General features: G+C 37.4%; 1 protein-coding gene across 8 annotated transcripts in view; it reads left to right on the plus strand.

The window, feature by feature from the left end:
* The window catches only part of YAP1 (Yes1 associated transcriptional regulator), a 98,603-nt gene that overhangs the window by 30,837 nt on the left and 42,234 nt on the right, over positions 1-25,532 (plus strand). For all 8 annotated transcript variants that reach the window (XM_080376492.1, XM_080376494.1, XM_080376493.1 and 5 more), the window contains exon 3: positions 22,562-22,677. In XM_080376492.1, the coding sequence (XP_080232618.1) occupies positions 22,562-22,677 (116 nt within the window). The remainder of the gene's footprint in view (positions 1-22,561; positions 22,678-25,532) is intronic.

The following is a 25,532-nucleotide window of genomic DNA, read 5'->3' on the forward strand; positions in this document are numbered from 1 at the left end:
TGTAGTATAAACCTGACGGGTGCTTGGTATGGGAAAATTAGGAGATGCATTATAGAGGAAAGGCATGATGGTTGTTAACTTAGCCCTCTTTTGTTTTAGAAGGTTGTTTTCAACTTGAGTTAATGAAGCATGAGATATAGCAGACTATCTGAAACAGGTTTTATCTGCAGCGTGCTGGATGCAGCATGCTCAGCAATGTCATTCATGACTGCTATGTTCAAGAAATGTTGCATGTACTTGAATATATCATTTTGAAAGTTGTCTTTACAGTGAGGCATTGCCCTTTAAAAGGGGAAAACTGTTTTTGTTGTTGAGATATTAGCAACAAAATGAGTTCAAATGTTTTCATTATTTTAACTATAAAAACTTGAAATATAAACTCATTAAACAACCAGTCTGTACAGAAAAATATATGTGCATCTGTACATGGATGCCTCCTAATGTTTAGCTTGACTTTACTCTCTGTATTCTTGGAAGCTGATCGGTGTATTTAGTTGTATGGTTTATAGTCATTTAGAACAGCTAATCATGATTGACTTTCAGCTTCTTAAAGAACTCAAGTGCCCTTATCAGAATTGCTTGGCAGTAGTATGAAGACTTCAGTTCTGCTAGTTGCTTACATCTGGCAGTAGTTTGAGAAGGCACAGTTTAATTATTTTTTTCTTCTTTATTTGTTGTTTTTTCATGAAGCTGCTCAAGAGCTTTTGAGATGTAATAGTTTTATTTTCTAAGGTGTTTCTTTTCATCAGTTTTGGGGGAGGCAGGAGCGGAACTTCAGCTTTCTGAAGCTGATTACAGAAAAGATTGCACCAGTTTTCTGTTTTAAATAAATAGTAATTGAATCACTTGAGTTCTGAAAATTCAGCAGTTATCTTGATAGTTGGTATAGAAATCTTGAAAAACTTAAGTTCCGTTTCACTGTAGAATTACTTAATGAAACTTGTTTACTGTGCAAAACTTGGTATCTTCTGATATCATTTTTTTTTCCCCCCCCGAAAGCATTTTTCATCAATATGAACAAAAAAGTGTCTGCAGGAGTTGGCAATCCAGTCTCTGCAGCATTCAGGGTAATCTTTGTTTAAATTAGTTCTTAATTGACAGCTTCTCAGACTTCAATCTAATTAGAAGTAGATTTCTTTCTTCCCAAAACTTTTCTCTTGGGAAGTAACTTGAAACAAATGCTTTATAAGGTGGCTTAATCAAAATCAAGTGTGTGAGAGCTGCTGTTCCATGAATCACATGGTGTGTATTGGTGATACTAATGTTTACAGGCTTTTTCTTCCTTAGTCCCTTCTGTCTTGGATATCTGAAATAGGAACTTAAAGAACCTGCTGGCTCCCATGTTCTTTAAGATGCTTGGACATTTTGATGACTCAGTTTGCATATAGATATGCGAATTCAGTCGTAGTCAGTGTAGTACACCCGAATACATACTCTGTATATACATATGTGTGTGTATTTTGAAGTTTTCAGAACTGCTAAGAAAATAAAATGTATAAAAGCTTTCACAGTTTAGAAACTGTAACCTGTAGGAAAAGATTAGTCTTGACAATGCAGCATTGTCTATTGGGTCAATTAAACACGTAGGTTTAGCTAGCTTGGGAACAAGTTCCAGCATGTGACATTATAAATAGCACTCTCACATAACAAATGTAGGCTTACTAAGTGGGCCATAATTTCCCCTGCCACTTTACCATGTTTTTTTGAGTCAACTGTACTGATGAAGAATTTGAGTCTTTTTGATGACTGTCTTAGGGTGCTGCTACTACTGCATGTTTGGGGAGTATTGGATCAAAATAAGGCTAAGTTGCTCAAAGTGTTTTCTCTCTTCTTCGTTTCCTGGGCATATTCCTTTTTTCTTCTGTTTACCTATATGTAGAAATGGAACCTTGTGGCCCAGTGACTCAAAAAGCCTTAAGAGTAGTGCTGAATCTCCAGCCTGTCCCATTTCTCGTTAGTGCGAATACATTTTGAACACCTATTGTTTGATCTAGCAAGATCAAACATTTAGAAGAAATAAATACCTGTATCAATTGTCATAGCTCTGTTTTCTTCATAGAGCATCTTTCAAGCTAAAGCTAGCATCCTCTGAGGTAGTAGCTTTCAAAAGGTGATCAATGACTAGCTGGTTGCCCTTCAGTTGTGAGTTGATGTCAAAATTGTCGTGGCACACTAAAGAATTCCTTCTCTGCAGCAAGCAGTGAATGGGGGAAAATTTGCCTTTGTGGTAGCTTGTGCCTTTTATGTCAGGCCTGGCTTCATTGCTGGCTGTGATTTTGTTTTGTCTTCTGGATTTGGACTTGGCTTTGTACTACAACAACCTTTTTTTCTCCTCCTTTCACTCCCTCTCCCAATCCTTTTGTATTTGGTGGAGAATTATTAGGACTGGATCTTCTTCAGCATGAACCTCCAGGTCATAGTTCTCTTTACATCTATGAAAACAGAAAGGTAAAGGAAATTCCAGTAACTTTCAGTGTGAGATTCCTAATTTCAGGTGGTATTTGTAATATGCCTGAACAGATTTCCCAGTTGGAAAGATGAAATGATGTAATCTCTTGTAAAATAGTATTTTGCAGTGTTAAATGCTCCTAGCTTTGCCTTGTTTCCTGCCTACACCTCTAGAAGAAGTCTCAGCAGCTTTTGGTGGAATGTAACAACTATGATTCCTGTTAAAAGTAAAAGTCTGTTACGAACAAAACATGTATGTTTTTAGCCTTGATTTAAAATATAGCTCTTATCAGCCTTTCCAATAAATGTACAACAAATATATGAGAGCAGTGTGTCAACCGGCATAATTTACTTTAAAAACAATTTAAATGTATTTTTGGCTAGTTTAGGGAAAGTCATATTCCAAGTACTGAAACTGAGTGCATTTCAGAAGGATGACATTCATCTTTTAGACATTCTAAGCCAGTGGTCCGCAATGTGGTGTGCCTGCATCCCAAGTGATGTGTAGGACAGTCCACTGGGGTGTGGGAAGAAAATGAAATTTCTACCATTAATAAATAAAATTCAAAAAATAAAATAAAAAGTGTTTAGTACATCTTTAGCTCATCTTTTTTTACTTCCTATTTTTGTGTATGTTTTATAATGTACTTAATATGTAGTACATGTATATTATTCATAAATATACATACGTTGGAGGTGCCTACTCCAAATTTTTTTTACCGATAGCATTTGTGGTCAAAATAGTTTGGAGACCACTGGTCTAAGCTACCTCATAACAAGTATTTTGGCATGTATGGTTTTGTTGGGTTCTTTGTCCTGCTTCCCCTTCCTATTGGAAACCCACTGTATTCTCATGTAATTTTATATTTAAAACATTGAGAACAAAGCATTTTGAAGTTCTCTTTTTAGTTGATCAGGTTTCCCTCCATGGGCATACATGACGTTGTCTGCTGTGAGCAATTAAATTGTGGTAAGATTGCTTTGATTCAGTTGTTCAGGTGTAACAATTTTGGGAGTTGCATTTTTATATGATGTCAGAATTGAAATTTCCAAGAAATGCTACCCACTTTTAAACAACATGTTAGATTTATAGGTGTTCCTAGGCTGAATACAAAAAATAAAGCCTGTCCTTGTTTAAGCTTAAAACCTAACTTTGGAGATCAAATGTGATATTTGATGGGTTGAGCCATCCATAATGCTGAAATAGAAAGTGTAAAACTTGCTGATTTTGATCTGCATCCTTGTTTTTGTCCTTATTCTTCGCCTTTCATATTTTGTGATCAGTTTGTGTAATTTTTTGTTGATTTAGAAATTATGAGCTTATTGACCTGTTAGTTACATTGTAAGTTGTAAAACTAAAAGAAACTGAGGTAAGTAATGAAATGTTTAAACATTTTGCCATACATTAAACTCTTTTCAGTTGAAATTTTGAGTAACATAGGTTCAGGCTGTTTTTAGTAATTTTCCTGTAATTTTAAGTTGCTCAAAAAAGATAGTAGCTCTGGACATCTTTCTTCTGTTTGGTTTAAGGACTGATGTAGGGCATTTGGTACTACATCCACTTGATGGATTCTTGTATTGCTTGAGTCTTTTATCAGGGAATTAACGCAGCATTTTCTTAAAATGTTTTTTTGAAGGGGGTTGCTTTCCAAAGCTGTCTTGGAAGTTCCTCCTGCATTACGTACAGCAGAAAGAGGCTGGTTACAGTGTGTGTTTCTTGGCCCAGTTGTGTCATCATTAAAGAATTACAGCAATCAGAACCTTTAACATAAAAACTTACAAAACCATAGTCATAGACTTTAGCTTTCTCCCATGTTATAGGTTTGGGTGGAGTCTTGGTCTTGCTGCTTATGGAGGTGTTTTTGTGCATTTATTAGCATCTTCTGTTTGTTTTGATGCTCTTGGATATTTTAAGTGGTTTTTGTTTTGTTTTTCTCCTTCCTCTTAGCTGTGGTGTCTGTAAGAATACAGGAGCTGTGGTAAGGTGATGATGCACCACCTTTTCCAGATACTGAATTTAATTCCTTAGATAGGAGTGGGTTAATGTAGTCATGAAGTAAGTACCTTTTAGAAAATGTGATTACATCCGCAGAGCCCCCTAGTGTGGATTCAGTAGGTGATGGCAAAAAACCCCGTTTTTTGCCTTGTACCTTTATCACTTGAGTAACAAAGGCAGGGCCAGGAGAATTGCCTTAATCTTGGTGCAGCATATATGGTGGGAGACATTTTTGCTTGCATAGCAACATCAGCCAGAAGAGTAAGAATTTTTGTCCTGTACTGAGGTGGTCAAAGATGTGCCTGCTGGCAAAACAGGGTGTGCTAAGTGTTCTGTTGGCAATGTAAATGTTTCAGGTAATCTGGTGACTGCCTTCTGCTGGCCAGCACATTGTGCACCTGGCGTTTGTATGGGAGCTGAGGAAGGCCTGGGTTTGTTAGATTTTAGGTGTGCTGGACTTTGTAGCAGTGCCCAAAGAGGCTTGGGAAGTTCGGTAATGTTTTCAGCCAGAAGTGTTATCTCATTGCACTAGCTGGAAAAAAAAAGGGGGGGAGGGGGGGAGAAGCAAGTGTTGGTCATAAAAGCTCTGCTGCAAAAGAGGAAAAGAGGAATTTGGTATTTTGGTTTTGTGCTTTTTAAAATGTTTCTCCAGTAAATAATGTTAATGATCAAGTGCAGCTCCTTCTTATATACCTTTTGCTTTTTGTTACAGTATGGCTATTGCATGCATTTCTCTCAGCTCTCCTCATGCTTCTGCATTTGAATCTGGTGAAGCAGTTCTGGAGACCCCTTGAGGTGTCTGTACATTTTTGTTATGTGTTTCTACAGGTGAATAGATCAAAGTAACTGGATCAAAATCCCACTTACACTTCTATGCTTTTATATGAAGTATGATATTCCATCTTCTTTAATGATATATTTTACTGTTTTCAGCTTAGTTTCCTTAGGATTCTGGCATTGTCAGTCACTTATTGGTGTCTCCCAATACAGAGGGCTTGTTTTCCTAGGTGTTTTATGGACAGAGGTGACTGGGTAGGAAGATGAAGCCTGTTGATTCTTCCTAGGAGGAAAAAGCTGTAGCATGAGCCTCTCTGTTACTGGATATTGTTAGATCTTGAGAGTACTTAAACAGATTGAAATACCTAGTCAGTGGGGCTATACAACTTGACTACTTCTGGAAGTACTTCTGACTTCTGGTAACATAATGAACTCAAAACAGCTGCAGAGGTGGGTTCAGCATCAAACACACTGATGGCTGAGTTGTAATTGGCTTCACCTGTCCAAACATATGGGTGATGGCACTGGAGGCAGAACTTGACACCTACAGTTTATATAGAGAGGAAAGAGCCTGGCTTGACTTTCAGGGTGGTAAGAAAGCTTTTTGAGCAATGGTGAGAATCAAAGTTTTATTTGTGAAGTGATGAAAAAAAGTGCCCCCAAAAAATGAAGCCTCGAAATACTCCTTCTTTAGTATGCAAACTTTATGCTGCTTTCCCCTACTTAGACCAACGTTCAGTCTGTTTCCTGGGAGTAGGTGCTTCAAACTGACTGTGGAGTTTTCAGTGTATACACTACAGGTTAAACTTTTTATGTTTAATAAAAATGTAAGTAGTTACGCTTGCCTGTCGATTAGTAGGTTTGAAATTTATAGAAAATGGGGAGTGTATTTAATCAGCCATCTGAAATGTAACGATTGTTTTCCCGAGTGTTCAAAGATACTTTCATTACTTAATTTTAGGACCTAACAGTAATTGGTGTATGATGCCTGTAAACAAGCTTTCATATATTCTGTAACATTTTAAAAATATCTCTGGTGTGATACTGCTGGGGAGCTGGAAGGTGCTACAAATCTGAATCCTGATTAGTTGGCTTTGTTTCAGGCTTTGTTAAGAGGGTGTGACCTGTGGGTTCCAGTTGATTAAGTCCAGAGGTGGGGCAAGTAAACATCTTAAGAAACAACTTTTTCCAGACCAAGTCAGACTAGTATGCATTTGTTCATATACTATGAAAAAGCAAACTTTTTTTTTTTCCTTCTTTTTTAAAAAATTTTTGTTAAGGGGGAGTGCATGCTGAAATTTTTATTTTCATTTTTCCAGAAAGAAATCAAATGTTTTAGAATGGTAGATTTTCAGGCTGCTCAAGCAAGCGGAACTTCTGAGTGTTTTCGACTGTGTCTCCATAGAAATTCTTTCCTCCCCCACCACGTTCTTTCATATTTAGTTTCCATAACCAGTGCACTATTGTGAAGGAGGGGAAATGCAGAGTAACTGCGGGGAAGCCAGCCAATCACTCCAGCATCAGAGCAGACTCCAGGGCTTGTGGAGCTAACCTTTGTGACCTTCGCAAGGGGCCTCTCCGAGGAGAGCCATTTTTCCTGCCTTGTAATGGTAAAGAAAAAACTTGGCAACTCCTTTGATCAGCAAAGCAAAAACAAGGAGAGCAAGGAGCAAATGGGCAGCTTTGTGCACAGAACTGCTAAGTCAGTGCTGGCTTTCTCTGCGCTGAGAACAACGTTACCACCTAACACAGAATACATGCACATTTCTATAGGGTCTTGGGATATTTGCTGCATAGATTTAGAAAATCCTTCTGTTCAAAACTTGAGGGGGAAATCTTGATTATTGTTGTCAGTATGGTGAAGTGAAAGAGTTTCACCTAATAATCTGCAAATGTGAGAGCAAGGGAACTTTTCCTTTCTTACTTTTTAGGGATTTTCAGAAGAGAAGAAAGAATTGCACGACACTATTTAAAAGAATTCTAGCACTGAGAAAGGAACATTTCTTATATGCAGCTGGCATATAGTTTTCACAGTAAAACTGCTTTGCAGCTTTTGATGATTTTTTTTCTGTTTCTCAGTGAATGTCTACAATGCATTTTAGATGCTTAATAGAAGGAACTGGATTTTGCTTTGCAAGTATGGAAAGTTCTATTTTGACTTGTACAGATTTAAAAACAAAATCTGTTCTTACATTGTGAAAATTTTATATCAGCTTTTAGCTTCTCTTCTTCTTTATGCTCTTTTTAGTGTTCTTCAGCTGCTGATATTCAAATAGAGCTGTATCCTTCTGTTAGAGTGGCTAGTCTCTCTGAGAAGTTGTGCTCCTTTCTGTGATAGTTTGCTGCTCAACAAATCGAGTTAATTTTTTCACCCGAGCTGAAGTGCTCTGGATTCTTCCTTTGCCTGAGTAGGAGAGGGTTCATAATGTTTTTGTTCAGTGCTTCCTTCCATTCTAGTGAGAGTCTGCCTCCCAGTTTAATCTCTCACACCAATATATTTCTGTCTAGTGAACTCAACAGTTCGTTCATTCTCTGCAAGAATTCTTCCTGTGGTTTCTAAACTTAGAGATTTAAGCCTCCCTCCTTGTCTGCTTCAGCTTCTCTTCATGAAGCTCAGCTCCTTAGGAGATGTTGGTATTACCAGATTCCTCTGCAGGTCATGTTTCTTCTTTTAGGCTTCCACTATTCACTTTTGATGTTTCATCCTTGCCTCTGCCACTCCCTTCTTAATCACCCCTAGTACTGTGCTGAAGTGGTTCACAGTGAATTTCTTCCTTCTTACATGACTGAAAATAAATAATCAGCACCACAGTTATGGAGCCAGGTAAACCATGTTTTCAGAATCTGCATTATTTTGGAGTGTAGTACCCTTCAATTTTATGAAAGTGCAGAAATTTATATGAATTTCATTGTCTCACAAGCTACAGATTTTCAGTAATTAAACAGTTTATTAGATTCTTGCACAGTTCTGGATAGGGTGCAAATCAATTTTATATGGACATGATTTATTTTTGTGCAAACTGTTCTTTAGCAGCTTTCACCTGCAGGACATCTGTTACTCCAACATATACAGTGATTTTCAGGTACGATACTCAGCACCTGATGAAGAGATCTAGGAAACTGATTTATGTGAAGTCCCTCATCACCAATGAATTTCTTAATTGCAGCTGAGTGACTCCATCAGCAGATTCATTTGTCTTGTGTGTACTGATGGTGTGATATCTCACTGCAGTTACTGTATTTAAGGGACGAATCCAAGGTCTACCTACTGCCTCCCCCATTGACTGCATTGACAAAATCTGCAAAGAGCAGTTCCCGACCTGCTCTGCGCGCAGGAGGAGTGTACCTCCAGGCCCTCCTTCTCCTGTCTCATTTGGAAGTATTGCTGGCAGCAGCAGCTTCCAGCCAGCTCTGTGCATGCTCCAGCACAGAAGGTGGTATTTGGCTGCTTGGATGATGCCTGCTGCCCAAGCAGCTGTTCCCTGTAGTAGAATAGGTGAGTTACCAGATAGACTGGTAGATTACAGGACTACTGCAGTCAAGGTCCATTTACTTAGGTAGTATTGCAGTCCTGAAGAGCTCAGAATACAACTAGTGAAGTCAGAGACGAGGACAAACGGAGCACAAAGAAATGGGGACTCTGAAATAGAGCCACTCAACTCCAGGACCTTTTCCACTTTCTCAGTTTCATACTGGATATTTTGCCTGTCTTCTGCAGCATATTCTTTGCCCTTGTTATGCTGTAAGATTTTGTTCTTTATGATAGATATGAAAATGCAAGTAGGTTTCTTGTAGAGAAGGACATGATGATGTCAGATCTGTAACAGTCCTTTTCAGTCCTCATTTGAACATAAATATTTTGTAATAATTTTCTGAAGAACAGATTTCTGATAATATATTTAAAGGACAACAAGATATCAGAGAAGACTGACTAGAAGCTGCAATGTGCCAAGCTACAGAACTAGAGTGAGGGTATCTGAAAATACATTTATTTCTTTTTAATGTACAGTTTACTTTTGGAAGGTTTTGAGATAAAGTTTAAGATAATGACCTGTGTAGTGATATAAAGTTATTGCAGAATAAATTTGAAAGATAACACCAAACAGTGCATGTTTGCTACTGAACTTTTGAGTGATAAATTCTGGAAGGAAGTTGCTGGGTAAGTGCCTGGAACTATAAAGTGTTAAAACCACAGCTCAGAGAGCATTAGCCAAGTGAATGTTTACTTTTTTTGGTTTGTTCAAGCCTCTCAGTTCAAAACTAAGAAACCAGGAGCTGAAGAGTGGTTGGTTTGTTTCTTTCTTCCATAACTCTAAATATGAAATTGATGTAAAAAAAATGGCATCTGTTTTAAAAAACTTTCAGTAAGTGGTGACTAGAAGCATTTGATTTAGATCACTAGATATGGATCAGACGTTCTATGAGGATGTTGAAAATTTCTGGAGCAGGGCAGACAAAAGGGGGTTATATTAGCTCAGTGTTAGGTTTTAGCAGGCCAATTGTGGATGACTGTGAAGGAATATTAATTAAAAAATATATTGGAGGTTTCATTCTCCTCCCCGTATATCCTTCTTTTTTTGCTTGCAGGTACTGATTTATATCTTCTGATCTGAAGGTTACAATCTAGATTATTGAGTTTAAAGGGCAAGAGTGGATATATTCTGGAGTTTGCAGTGACAGTGAGTACATCATAGGGAGCCACGTTGTAACCACGTGTTCATTTGCAGTTCACACAGTTGCCCCGGCAGGTGTATGTTGGGTAGCCTATATAAAGTCTTACCTTGTGGGAAGTTGACATGGAACTGGGATGAATATTGTTTCATTTACTGTGTTCTCTAATTTACGGTTTAAAATTCAGAAAAGTTACGTGCTATTACTCAGCTCTTGAAATTACGGTTATGTGGTAGTACATACTGGCACTTCTGCAATCAGTAGCGGTATACAATTTGCCTCCAGAATTTTATATACTAGCTACTGAATGGTCCAAAGCCAAGCAAATAGACAAAACCTGAACAACCATAGACATAACCTGAACAACCTTCAGAGCTTGCACTTAGAACTTTGAATTGAAGGGTTCAAAACAATTTTGGCTGCCTGGTTCGTGAGCAAAGGTAGCCCTGTAGAATGGTGATAAGACAACTTTTGGCTATAGAAAGCCTATCTTATAGAAGAGATTAAAAGAACTCAAGTTTGTCCAAGAGTTCAAAGTGACTTAACAATGATTGAAAAAAGCTTCTTCACTGTCAAGGGAATTTCTAAAACAGTTTGTGAATTTTGCAGGCAAAAAAGGAAAAGCTGGAAGTTGATAATGGCAGCATTTGGAACTGAAAGGGAGGGGAGGAAAGGGATGGGTCATTGGGAAGTGCTGACTAATAGTCAGCAAACACTGTAAGGCAGTTCTTGTATTAAGAGCTGGCTTTACTTCCGAAAAGAAAAATAAACCCCATACTATTCAAGCATAAAGTTTGTACTGGGGAGGTCTTTACACTGGACTATTAGAAAGTAGGGACAGGCTGCTGGAAGGAGAGCTTGATTTTAATGGCATTCTCAGCCATTAAAATACTTCTGCTGTGACCTGTATTCTGATCTCTTTTGTGTAGTATGTATTCATATCTTTATTGTATTAGAGAAATCTGTTACTACGAAGCATGATTTTGTATGCTAGACATGCATTTTATGAGTATGTGTTTTTTAAGAAAAGTATGTCAGCAAGTAAACATAATGATCTTCCCCCTTCTCCCACTGCAGCCACCCCCCACCCCCCCCCCCAACAGCTGAATCCTGATTTTCTTAATTAGTAGATGAAGACTGCAGGGATTATAAATCTAGAATTAATTTATACTAAGTTAAGGTAATAATTCTAAGTTAAATAGGATTTGTTGGGAACTTCAGCTCTTACTATAAATGTCCCACTGAAATTTAGTGGAAGTTGGATATCTGTGGTTTTTGTTTTGCTGTCTTTCTGCATCCAAGATTAGGGTTGAACAGTTTCTAAATAAGTACTTCACTATGTTTTTTGATAAAACGTGGTAGTTGCTAATTTTGGCAAAAACTAAATGGTTACATATCTCTAAATGAAATTTATACTTTAAGAACTGTTAGTAATTTAAGTAATGTGCTTTTAAAGAAAGTCCTGTGCTTAACACATTTTATAATCACTATTTTTGATTCACTTCATACCAAAAGATGCTCAGAAAGCAAATCAAGTTACTGCAAATCAAATATATAAAAGCTGATGTATTGGCATTTATTATGATGATTTAATAGATTAAGTTAAAATTTAAAACCTCTTTTAAAGAACACATGGGTCTTTACGGTCTTTATTTTTTTCTTCCTAGAAAGAAGGTAGAACTTGTTCTGCTGATGACAATTTCACTGTCAAACCAAGGTTCTCTGGCTACTTCCCAAATTTTTAATAATAAAACAAAATAGAAAGGAAAATTTCCATTGGATAACTTATGAAACTTTCAATTAAATTTGAGTTCAAAATTAGTTTTACTTTGCATTATTTAACAATGGTCTTCTGAAACACTTTTAAAACGGATGCTCTTTAAACTCTTTGTGAGTGGTGAAGGGAAATGTAGAACCTGGAACTTGAAAATCTTCAGGTTGAAAATATTTTTAGGTCACTTAAAAAAATAAATATAATAGCTATTACATTTAAGTATGCTATACATTTAATTATTATAGCTGTCACTTTAAATGATATAATCTCAGTAGCTTAATTTTTTTGCATGCTTTTGCTCTCTGTTATCTTTGCCCCTCTAGGTTAAATGGATAAATAAAAGTTAACTTTTCAAGACATAGCCTTCAACAGTGTGTTGTATCTGGGTGCTGAGAAATCTGTTGCTTTCTGGTGCATTGCAACTTGGAAACCTGTCTCCAGGGGATTGAAGTGTGGAGGATAAAAAAAGAATAATCTGCTGCCGAGAAATAGATTGCCTAGAGTTGGCTGAGCAGGTATCTCACCAGTACTGACTCAGGCAGCAACTTGCTGTTGGAAAATTTTCTTCTTTGTTTTACGTGGCAGTCTGTGAAGTCTTCAGGGACAGGAATAATTGCCTCCAGCTTCTGCAGCATGTAGTGTTTGTCTGAACTGTAAAAGCAAAAAGCTGTCCCTGAGACATGGTCGTAAGGAGTCGTCAAAAAGGGATGAAAAATACCTGTAATAAAGGAAGTGGAAGTGAAAAAGCGAAAAGAAAAAAAAAAAAAAAAAACAACCCAAACCCACATAACTATAGAGAAAAGAAATAGGGGAGTTGGGTTTTCTCCTATGGTGCAGTTTCAAATGAGGGAAAAGATAGTCCTTAAGGCTGTTTGTATGACTGAAACTGAGAACATCCAAACAGCTGATAAATTTAAGGTATGAAGTGTTAGTTCTGAAGCATACATTAAAAATAGTTGTCAACATTAATGATTTTAATGGCAAGAAAACCAGATTCATTTATTCTTTGTAGCAGAAAACTAGGCATTCGTTTCCAGGAGGTCCTGCTAATGGTTTGTTAGTCAGCTCATCCTGTCAAGGCCATCTGGGAGTGATCATTGTCTGAACACTCAAGCAACCAGTTTGAACTGCCCTCTGAGGCTTCCTACTTAGAGCAATAAGGAAACAACCTAAAGAATCTTTTTATCTTAATATTTTGTTTTCCTTCGTGGTGGTTAGCCTCAGGATAACAGGATAGATTGCTAGGAACCCCCTTTAGATACTAAGGCAGCTGGCTATAGTGGCTTTTATTGCAGCATGCTTAGGCAAGCCTCTCTGACTTGAAAACCTCCAGGCAACAGAAATAGGGTACATAGAAAGGGGCGTAAAATTGCCTGGCTCCTGTTTATGCAAAGAGGCATTTGATTTCCATCTTGCTTGCTTTGTCTCCTTTTAAGAGCTAACTAGGGAGGGAGAAATAAGATAGAATCTCAGAGATAAAAGGACAAGACAGTGATAAGGATTCTATGGTCCATCACTTCTGAAAATCGTCTGCCCTTCCCTTAATAATGTGAAAGCTAGTGTTTGTCTAGTCTTGCCTTTAGTGTTAGAAAAGACACAATGGTTGCATCTTGAGAAGGTGTTCTCTGTGTTTGCTGAGCCAGGGGCATAGCGGGGTATCTGTAAAATTAAATGAATCCAGTCATTTCACTTGAAATACTAACAGAGACAATTCTTAATCTAGATTTGCCCTCTTATGTGATATATCTTTTATCTCTTTAATTTAAAATTAAGGAGAGAAAGAAAGGTAAATCCAGAGTATGCTGAGTGACTTGCCACGGGAAGCAAGCTTTGTAACTTTGGAAGCAGGGTGGAGAGAAGGGGGAGGTTTTCTTTAAATATAGCCTGTTACCGCTGTGGAACTGAGAGGGCAAGTTTAAAATTAAATAAAACTGGTGATATGGACATGATCACAATATTTAGTCCTTTATGGAGTTTGGGAAAGGATTGAACTGGTACAAGGACTGTAAGAGCACAGGCTTTTCTTCTTAGTCTCTGTAACACTGCTGTTTCTTAGAGTTTTCAAAATAATGGAAAGCACTGGAAATAAAAAAGCCCTCATAATCCTTTTTTTTCTGAAACTCAGAAAATAATCTTACTTTATTTGGGAAATCCTCAAAGGAATCCATGAAACATATTTTTGAGCATCAATTTAAAATACTTCCAAGCACTGTGATACTAGCCCTGTTTTTCTAAATGACCTTGGAGTGCAGGATGGGAAGAGGGGACGGGAGGAAAATGAATAATAAGTGCAATAATAAGCATGTTATTGCTTCCATTTTTGCTTTGACAAATGACCGTTGTTTCGAGAGTACATGACAATAAAAGTGGTGCTGTCATGGCAAACCTGTCATGCCTTCATCTCTTCCATTAGTCATGCCTTTATGGGTAGGTTACCTACTGCCCACTGTCCATTTTAGCATTATACACTCTGAAGCAAGGACCTTTCTGTGAAGCTTTCCTAAGAAGGCCAGTGCTGTTTTGCAACTTCAGAACAGCAAGATGTTTACAACTGGACCAGAAAGCTTAGTATTGAGTCCCTGGTGTATGTACTGTGCGCTGTCTGCATGCAGGTCAGTGCAAAGGAAGGCTGCCTTTGAATACCTTAATGTTAAATACTGTATTTTGTGTATCTCTAAACACTCTGTTTTGTCTATCAGTGTTCATGGCTTTATGGGCCATGCTTTCAGGAATTTCTGGTAGCTCTTAGCATCTTGCAAGCTGCAACCACTTTAGGAATAAATTCCAGAGGGATTTGTAGAACTTGCCTTACACTTAGCGACTGTGCAAAACCTATTTCTGCACCAGTTGGACTTTTGTCAGAGATTTTTAAGGCATTTAAATTCCCCTTACTGCTTTGTTCTGGTCCAGATTCAAACCATTAATTTGCTGAATGAATTTCTGCTGCCTAAGACTGTAATTATGTAAGATCGCATGTATGGTTTTATTTCATACTTCGATTAAGTGGCTGGAGCTGTGGCAGGCTCTCTTCCCACCTGGTCAACAGGATGTTAGTGTCTGCCGTTCTCATATACCTTGTTCTATCTCAAAGTTAATGAAATGGCAGCTGTGGCATGACATGTGATTGCACACTGAACAATTGCATGTTGGTTTTAAGGTATGCTTTTGCAAGCTAAAAGTAGGGTAGAGCTGTCTATTGTCGTATCGCCAGTATGCTCTCTGTCATCTGCCTGTGGTATGGTTTGATGAGGACATCGTCAGTGGCGCAGATGGAGTAGTCTAACACAAACTTTGTTTAGTAAATGCGTAAAGACTTGTCAAGCAGAAGAATGAATATGGAAAATTAAAAAATTCAGCCATATTATGTGTTGCAGCAATATTTAGAAACTTCTGTGTTTCCATTTCTTTGAGGCAATTAAGCTATGCCTGGAGACATTACTGTCCTTAAGAAGCACACTGTGTTTGGGAAACAGATTAAGAAGTTATTAGTTTTGCTGCTGTGTGCTTTTATATGTATGTTAGGCTGTAATAATCCTGAAACCTAGGGAAATATTGCAAGTTAATATGGAGAGGACAAGTGGAAACACAATGCTTTCCCACACAATGGGTAGAATATCACCTCTCAGCCGATGAGATTTTCATTGCTGTGTGACCAACAGCTTTTCCTATTGTTGGATTCATTATTTACCAAGACAATTCGAAAGTCCTTAAAGAATTTTGGTCCATTTTAGGTGTGTCCTTGTCTAATAGCGATGCAAATTTAGGGAAGTGTTTATGGAGTACTGAATTGGGGTAGAGGTAATTGCTAACAGAGCTCTATCATTTCAACTTCAGGCTTTTCTCTTTACTGTTGTTGCTTGGAATTGAAATTTTGTGTCATCTCAATGTATTAATGCTATTTGAGGTATAAATCAGTAACTTTGTTACACTATTTGCAAAGAAATGTACTTTGTTTTTAAATCAGTAACAACTAATTACAAATGGCCCATATAGCTAAAGACTTAGTTTCATGTTTTAATCTTTTCCAATTCTTGAAATCCCCTCAACAGGGCAGAAAAAAGGGTGCACAAAGAACGTCACAGCTTCTACCCTCAGGTCAAAGCTGAATCCACTCCATTGTGTGTAATATCCTGAAAACATCAGCAGCCATAACCCAGAAATCTCTGCATGCTACACTCTCAGTTTTTGAGAGTGGCAATCAGAGTAGTTTATGCCGAGGCTGCTTCTTTTCTAAACTTTTCCTTTCACCCCATCTCTTAAACCGAACTCTGGAAAATTCACCTGTGGAGTCCCCTAGCCCATCTGCCGTGTCAGACTGATCTTGGCTGTCTTTGTATTGCCAAGTATTTGTATGTATTGCCACCCTTCCTAGGAATCTGCATCCAGCTGTGTTCTTGAATTAGTAGATACTGTTAGTTTCACAGCTGCCCTACAGGCAGACCACCACGTTTGTGATTCTGCAGATTGGGCCTCTGCAGAAGTAGATATTTTGGTTTCTTCTCTCTGCCCGCTAGAATGATAGCTGGGTGGGAATCTTGCAGGTAGCCTGCACTGCCTATGTACAGGACAAGTTTATATAAGATTTGGCAAAGGGGTTAGTTTGAAGTTGACTTTTTTTAAGGCAATTTATGGTAGTTTCAAGAGCAGAAATTCTCAGTTTCTCTTGGCACCACCAGGAGAACTAACTTACAGTATATAACGTCAAGTTCTGATGTACTAAAATGTACTAGTGACAGCTCTAAAGTAATTCAGTAATGGCATTTATGAAGAGACTTACTATGGTCATGATCCATCTAATCTTTGAAGCTTTTAGATGAAAAGAAATAAAAAAGGAAAACCTTTCAGAAAGACATGAACTGTGTGGATCAAGAAAAACAGCTGATTAGGAAGATAAAGGATAAAATATGAAAGAATAAAGTCTGCAGCTCAGTCATTTAAGGTAAAGCAGAATCATAGGTGACATGCTTGTCGATAGAGTAGTTCACATTTGGGATATAATGAAAAGTTGAAATTTCACACCATGTTTAGAAAATAATTTGGTTTAGCTTCATTTGTGCACTTGCTTGTTATCCATCCCCAATACTAAAAGTACACAGTGCCAAGTCAGCAGTTTTGGTAGGTCTGGCATGATGTGGTCAGTGGTCTGTGTTTGTGTTTTGCTTTTAATAAAACAGGATTTCCAGTGAATTCCTAAAACAGTCCCAAAACTCTGAAAACCAAAATCCAAGTTAGTCATCTCAACTTCACTGGAGACTGGAAATTGTTTTCTCACAGACATAAGTCTTGTCTACATTGTAAAACACATGCATCACTTCAGTAAGAATGCTTTTATACTGAAGAACAACTTGTATTTCTGAATTTTTGTGACTATTTTTTTGAAATATCCTTTTATGAAGAATCATGTCCAAATGCAAAGAGAAGTGATGTATGATTTATTCTGCCTTGTTTATATTCTTTTATGTTTAGGTCAGACCTCTTCAGGTTTTTAGCTGCTGCAGAAATTCCATATGCTGTGTTCATCTGGTACCTAAGACTGAAATATCTGTTCCCTGTCTCTTGCTTTTCTTCCTAATGGCACATTTCTGTTGCACATTTTAGTAAAATAATCTGGCAATTTCTGACCTTCTTCTGTTAATAATATCTTTTTTGAGAAGATCCTTTCTTGTAAAAGTTCTCACTATGTAGCAGACATGCACCATATATAAGGTGACTTTATGCTAATAAAGGCAAAAGAGAGGAAAAAAATCATGGTTTTGTAGTGACTGAGAATTCTGTCATATGAATGAAGTCCTCAACATACCTTGAAAAGAGTATCTACCAACAGAGACACTGTAGTTGCTACAAATACTACGGAGTATCAGAACTCAAGGCCTCTTAGATAAGCCTTTCTCAAAGGATTCAAGTAATTTTTTGTGTGTTCTTTGTGTATTAGTTCATTTCTGATGTGGCTTTCAGTAATACAGTTCATGTCTTTTCAGTGCAGCAGCTGGAGTACAAATGTGAAGGTATATCCCACTGTGGAAAGGCAGATCAGTTCTCTTGTTTTTAGAAATGGTTTTGGTTTATTAACTATTAGCATCTAAAGGTTATTTTCAATAAAAAGGAACGAATATTGTTTTTTACGTCTCTGGATCTCCTTGCTTCTTTTCCGCTACCCTTTAAAAACCCCCACCAACTAACAAACGAACAAACAAAACAATAACACACACCCCCAAAAACAACCCAAACCCCAAATCCTTTAAAATTAGATTAGAAATATAATCTGACAAATCTTCAGGCATGTGATAGTGCTTCACGCCAATAAAGTTTTCTTTCAATAAGAAATTCTGGTTCTTAGCAACTGCAGAAATGCGCTTTGTGTGCATAAAATGAGAACATTTTTCTTTAAAGTTATTCTTGTCAATATGTAAATAATTTGTGTATTACTGTAAAACTTGGGGATGGGTGGGAAAAGGCAGCTTCATAATGCACAGCACTTTGAAAGTGCTTTTGGGGGGGGGGCTTGTAACAGTCACTCTTTTTGATAGCAGGACGGACATAAGTTTGCTGACAAATGTTTGGCATGTTGTGGATGTTTTAGATTTGTTGTTCTTATGCCTGTTACCACAGAGTTAAATTTATGGTACAGTCTAAGTTGATTTCCTTAGTTTATACAACATTATTCCAATTTAACAAGGATTTGCTTCACCTAGATATAAATGAACAATAATAGATGTGATGTGTCAGATAGCTAGACGTTGGATTTGAGAATTTATTCTATGAAGTAAGATGTCTCGCATTCCTTGACTGCCCTAGAGATGTTGATTTTAATTCCAAGAATATTTACTCATGTTGTTCTGTGCACACAGTACAGAGCTGCGATTCTAGTTCATGAGTAGGTAGAATTTAAGTTTAATTGATAGTACTGCACTAAATATAATGGCTGGTCTATAGGTTTTGTTGATTCGATATAATTTGATAATATTTTTTACAAATCTTGAGGTTGACAGTAGTGCTTTATCAAGATATGGCTCAGGTCATGTAAAATAGAAGGTAATGTATGGATTGGGGCAGTTGTCATGTAATGCAGCTGCTATGGAGAAAATCTGTTTAGTGCAGGGAAAGGTAGGGCTGGTGTTGAGAGTTCTTGTTATGTCCATTTAGACCTTTTCTGCGCTACTGTTCAAAACAGAGGGAAAGATATTTACATGGGGAGAATGTCCTGTTCCAGTACTTAACCTGATAATGAAAAATCCATAGTGTTTGTAGTAAGTTACCCCTGGTGTACATGCTGCAGATATGAGCAAAACGAAGACCTGTATTCCTTCCTATAGTATTGAGGATTTATTTAGACGTTTCATCCGTGTAAGCGGGGGTTTGCCTGCTTGTATTCATTCCATGGTTTGGAAGTTGTGGAAAAGAACTGATCTGTTGTGATGTGTTTTGGGTGGTTTCTTAGTCTATAACATAGAAAAACTGAGGATATATGGAGTACATGAGATACCTGTAAGGACTGTGGTTTGGTGGAGGTTGAAGAGAGAGGTTTTGAGGGAATGTATGAGGGAAGTGGATGTGTAGGTCAGGAAGCACAGAGCTGAGTGGGAGGGCATGAAAAGTTTGCGTTATTGAACCAGCCTTGTGATTAGTATGATTTTAATGTAATCAGCTTGCTTGCTTTGAGACGTTTCTTCTGTGGCTTGTTGCTCCATGACTACTGGTTGGAGTTTAGTCAGTCAAGTGAGGACCATGCTGACTTTTCTGAAGTGATACTCAGCTAGGGAAAGTTGGAAGCTGCTGCTGCCTAAAATAGCTATCCCTGGTAACAGCTATATGAACATTAACTGTGCTTTGCATGGTGTGCTTAAGCAGTCTTGAAGCGTCGATAATGCTGTCCTTGTGCTCAAAATTGGATGTACTTTTAAAATTGCTTCTTCCATAGTCCGTTCATCTATCCCATATTCACATTTGTTTGGAAAAACTGGTGAATGTTGTTTCAATGTGTTCCTACAGTTAACTGCAAAAATGGTTCTGTAATGCACTGAGATAACTTTTTTCCTTCTGTTTCTTACTCTATACTCAAATAGCATATGGAAATAAAAGCTATAAAATATGTGGCCTTAGGTAGACATTTTCTAAGTTTGTAGTGTTACGTGGATTTTTATAGGAGTTAAATGGAAATAAATGAGCATGTTATCATGAGTGCAGTGGCATTTTCCTGGTTCTTATTGTTCTCAGAACTGGGTTGAGCAAATATAACAAATCAGAAATAAGGAGGGGGGGTGGGGGAGTAGCACGTGCTGGTACTGTAATTTAAACACATGGTCTGTGAAGCATTACTGTGCAGTGTTTTTACCTCTATGTATTATCTTTACCTGCTTTCGTTGCTTTGTGAAATTGAGCAGTGGAAAAGCGAAAAAATGTTCTTCAGTATGAAGGTTTGTGGATAGTCCAGTATGTATAGGGCAGCCTTTACTATGTTGTGCCCTGTTTTATAAATATATAGGCTGAAAAGCAAATGAAGTCTTGCTGCATGTGGCATGTTTCTCAGTGGAGCTGAATATTGGAGAACATGCAACCAAAGATGCAGTGTGCTTAATAGTACCTGTGTCAAGTGAGCTGTACTGAGGGAACTAACATGGCAGTGACACCATTTAATTAACGCTGTAGTAACTGGGGGGTTCCCTGTACGCATGGGAAAACTGGCAGTAGTTGCCACGTGCAGACAAAGTAGAGCTTTGTTTGCTAGTATGTTTTTGTACGGCTAGCATTCCTGCCTATTTTGTGACCCTGCTGCAGTGTGTCTGTAACTCTTTGATATGGAATTGTGTGCATGTTTAGAGATGGTAAAATATACATAACTTAAAACCTCTTTTAAAAACCACTTTGTACTACCTTCTACCTTATAACAGAAAGTCCCTTCAATGTTTAGAATGTGATAAATAATTCTACCTAAGTACTTATTTTGGTGACTACTGCCCCATTTTATGATCTTCTGAATTTGTATCTATTCATTGTCATTTGTTTGGAATTATGAAGTAGTTACAAAATTCAGTATTTTTTGGGGGAAATACCAACTTTTTAAACATCATGTAATATGTTAAAAACATTTAATAATTCAGTGGAGCACATTTTTATTAATTGGAGTCAGGGGTTTTGTTAGTAAGTTTCTAGGCAACCAATTAGTGGCTTAGGGCAGGGAGAAAATTATATTCTGTTTTGTTTGTCCGGTTTGACCTGTGATGAGGTCTTAATTTATGACCAGAGCTCTTGGGTGCTGTGGTCATGCAAATACAAAACCAAAGTTTGGATTCATCGCTTATAATGTCACTGTATTTGACCTAGTTAACTTAGGTTCCCCTCTTCAAGGAGAAAATAGGCCGGACTCACCTTCAATATGTTCCTTAAATTGATCAAATGAATTACATCTTAGTAGTGCTTATGTAGGTCCCTTGCTCATTGGTGGAGAGCAGGGTGACAAGGTGTCAGTGTCCGCAAAGATGCTAGTGTTGAAGTGACAGGTCTGAATTATTTATCCCTTTAGAATGTTTAAAGTAATACAGTTCCAGCTCCTAAACTTGATTATATTTTAAATAAGAGAAGCTGTGAATTGGGAACAGTTACCACACATTTATTATTTAATCCCAACAAAAAGATGGAAAGTTTACAGCCTTATTGATAGTTCAGTACCAATACACATTGATCCACCAAGACACATACAAAACACAATCACAGGCATGGGTGCAAAGCAGAGAGTTGGCAGTACCTAGTTTTGAACTCAGATCACCAATAGAATTCACATTGCAGATTTAAATGTGGTTTTGCAGAAGTATGAAAATGGGCATTCCATGTAATGCCTTGGATTCCACTTGATAATAATATGAGTTTTAATTGATACGCGTTCTAAATGAATCAATACCAAGCTTTGTTGTCAATGCTCAGTGTGTATTAGTAGTTTCATTTTTGTCCACATGTACTTCTTGGAGCAGTGTTGCTTAACGGCATCAAGATAATATTTGTGCTTGTTATGAATAGCCTGCATTTGTTATTAATTAACAAAACATGCTAATCAAATACTCAAAAGGTGAAGTAATCATTCATTAATTAAGCTTTTATATTTCCATTGAATTGAATACCTTTGTGTATGACAGTGCTGAATGTACTTTCCTTTTTTTTTTTTTTTTTTTTTTTTTTTTTCCCCCCAAACCTCATAAATCTAAGCTTCCGAATGTTTGGAATCAGGTTCTGCAGAGGGCTAGTTGAGTTACTTGACAGTCTGGCTGTCCTCATCTTTTCACATGAAGTTGAAAGGCAGCTGCACATCACTTTCATATTACTGCTCTAATGTGACTGGTTACTTAAATTACCATGCAGAGATTGTTCAGTGGTGAAGGGAATAGTCCATCAAATAATCTGAGGATGTGGTCTGTGCACAGAAAGTTTGGGAAGACTAATGATTACTCACTAGTCAGTTCATAGCAACTCCATAGGCACTGAATATGAACTCATCATACCACTGTGCTTGAGATTCCAGACATAACTAGCTTGCTTTTAAAGACTCTGAATTCACATTTTAAAAGTACAAGTAACTAATCAGCAAGAAAAGGAAGAGAATGTTCAGTTCAAGGGTACAACATCTAGTTATGGTATGACAAGCTAGATTACGATATTCGTGTTGAGCCTTGTCTCACCATTGCTCTAGGTCTGATGGCTCCAGCTCTTTGTTGGGGAAGTGTGGCAGCCAGAGTAAGGGTTTGAATCTGACATACTGTGATGCTTGGAAAGAATCCAAACAGTTCTTGCTTGGTTTTGAATATGGGTGTTGTTGGCAGGCTTAATCTTTTGTTAAACTTTCTGTGCTAGCAGGTCATTGTTGTCAATGCGTGACTGTCCTAACTCTTGGGTTTTTTTTGTCTTAGTCACATTGATCAAACAACGACATGGCAAGATCCTAGGAAGGCCATGCTTTCCCAGATGAATGTTACGGCTCCCACCAGTCCTTCTGTGCAGCAGAACATCATGAACTCAGCATCAGGTAAGCAAAATTTGTATTTATGAAAAAGGTCATACAAATGAAGTTACCACTAGCAATTTAGTTGGGGTGAAGGGAGTCCAAATCTCACAATTGTCCTTCTAGCTATTCTGGTTTTAAACATTAAATTTGGTGATGCCTGGTGTGCCAAGCAAGAGACTGATACTTGAGGTAAGAGAATTTGTATAATATTTGTGATGTCAACAGAAAGTAACCAGTAGTTCTTTGGTTTGTGGTTTTATTTTTTTCAAATGGAAAATTCAAACATTTAAAGAAGCAGAATTTTTGCTAATTTATTCTGACTGAAAATGCTGTTAAACTGATGAAGACCAGTATTTCTGTTAAATGAGTTTCAGTTTACATTAAAGCTATAGTACTTTGGCAGTGTTCTTCTGCCTCCCCTTGCTCACTTACTAGACTTCGTATACTCCCATTCATTTGTTATGAACATCTCGTTTTTTCCTGTCTCCCCTAAATGAACACCTGGAATAAACATTGAAACACCTGGAAAATCTTGTTTAGAAGCAGAGGAATTTTGATTTTTCTCTTATTTTCCTATCATTTCCAGAGTCCTGTATCATGATGATTATTCCTCTAGCTGACAAAGTCTGATGTCTTTTCATGGAATACAGAATTTTTTTCAGCTAGCCTGGGGGGGGGACATCACTAGACAGCAGTAAAGTGTGCTTGTTCTTGCTATAATTCTGCATATTACGAGCTGTATGTTTTTAGAGCTCTCTTGTTCTGATGATGCAGAGAGCAAGCAGATAAATTTGGTGCCATGCTAGTTTGACTGCTGCAGTCTTCCCTATGCTTTGTCACCTTCTGTCTGTCGCTGAGGTTCATGTTTTATTTATTTTCTCACAGTGTCATTGTTTTTTGTGTACGTCTGCTATTCCTGTATTTCATGAAGGTTATTCTCTGGCTGCTTTTTGTTGTCCATTTAGACAGCTTTGTTTCATGCTGCAATTCATATGCTGCAGACAATACCAAAAGATGAGCAGGCGTGACCAAACTGTGCTGTTCATGAATGAGTATTAGAGGGGAAGCTAATCAAAGTTTTTGCTGGCTGGGCCAAGAGGTTGGATTATCCTGAAACAAATGAGAGTCCTGTTCAAGTTCAGGAAGTCACGATTCAGAGCAATTAAGGTTTCAGGCTTCGATGTGAAAATACAATATCTGTGATTATTTTCTTGTGTAAATATATCCCAAGAAACCTGCAGCAACAGAGAAGACATGTTTTTGCAGGGACAGTTCTGAAGAACAGAGAACAGGAGAAAGGAAATAATTCCCTTGGTCTGTCTTGCCTTTTGGCTTATCTCACTTGTGCTAAAACTAGATACTTGCTGTTTGAATATTGACATAAAGTCTGTGTTTTAAGATAACGCCTCAAACCTTCCGTTGTGCCAAGAATTAACAGGAAAAAATATTGATAGTGAAGTAGGATTCACTTTATGTACTTAGAAAGAAATCAAGGGTCCTTAGCAAAACAAACCCACCAAAACTGGGTAGTTATAAAGGGGTAAAAATCTAGAAGAGAATCTAGCAATCAGTACACGAGGATTATTTTTAGAAGCAAATTAAGAATTTACATGTAATTGACTGGTGTGCGGGAGCAAGTGATCCTGCATATTCTGTTGCTCATGCAATAAAGAAGAGTTAAGACATTTAAGTGGGTTGTCCTGTGACTTGAGAAAGCACTTTTTGAATAGAAGTTCATTGAACATTTATTTTTAATTTCACAGGTGATACCATATCGAATGTGAGCTGAAAATCTTGCAAAGCTTTTTTTTTTCTCCAGTGCTCTGATTTTGATAAAGTGCATGAAGAAATCAGAACTGCTGTGTATAATGAGTTATGTGTTTACATGGCATTGCTTTTTTTAAGCCTAAATCAGTTAAGGTAGTATGCCTTGGAACTGGCTTTTTGGATGCACCTACTTTCATTTAACAGAAGTCTGTTTTGAATTAAATAATACTGAACCTGCATTTATTGGATATGATTCAGTTTCTGATATAAGATTTGGAAAATCTTTATGTACTAACTTTAAATTATGACTGTGTATTTGTATTTACTAATATCTGTAATACTAATATTACTCATATCTGGTTCTGTTACTTATTACTAACAAGTTCATGGTAACTTGTGTTTCCTTGGTGGCCTTGTAAAGAATCTTTGAGAGAAGTGGAAAAATCAAGTAACTATGTACCACTTCAGCACAGTGGAACTTAAATCCAAGTGCTAACGTCATAAATGTAAGACTACTTAATGTTCTAATTTGGATGTTCATCTTCAAGAACTGGGAAATAAAGTTGAGACCTTTAAGACAGAAGTTTCCTGTTATGAAATATTGCTGGCAGTGAAACATGCCCTAGTGCTTTGAGAGCCTTTCATGAAAGATACTGGGAAAACCAAGTGTAAGTATTGTGGCAGCTGGAGGTCACTGCGTTGCAAAAAAATGTCCAAAATGCCACAAGGGAGAATGCTTTTCTTTCTGTATGATTCATCTGTGTGTAGCGCTTATTAATTGTATTCTTAATCAGAAGTTTCTGTCCAGGTTCTAGTATATTTAATTACAGACTGCTACAGGAGCTTGTGAGTAAAGTCGCTGTAATAAAATATTAGAGAGAAGATTGTTAGAGGCTGTCTTGAAAGCCATTAGAAGCTTTAGCTATTTAGCCAGAATCAGAATTCTAGCAGTTAGCTAGAATTAACAACAGGAAAACAAACAGAAGAAGGAGAGACAGAACAGAACTCAGAAAGCTGCTCTGCATATTGAACATAAACGTGTTGTCTTTTCTGGATAAATAGGGTAAGTGGAGCTCAGGGAAAATGAGAAGAAAGCAAAACTAGAACGT

The sequence above is a fragment of the Falco punctatus genome (genome assembly GCF_963210335.1).
Source record: "Falco punctatus genome assembly, chromosome: 2".
In the NCBI taxonomy this organism is placed as follows: domain Eukaryota; kingdom Metazoa; phylum Chordata; class Aves; order Falconiformes; family Falconidae; genus Falco; species Falco punctatus.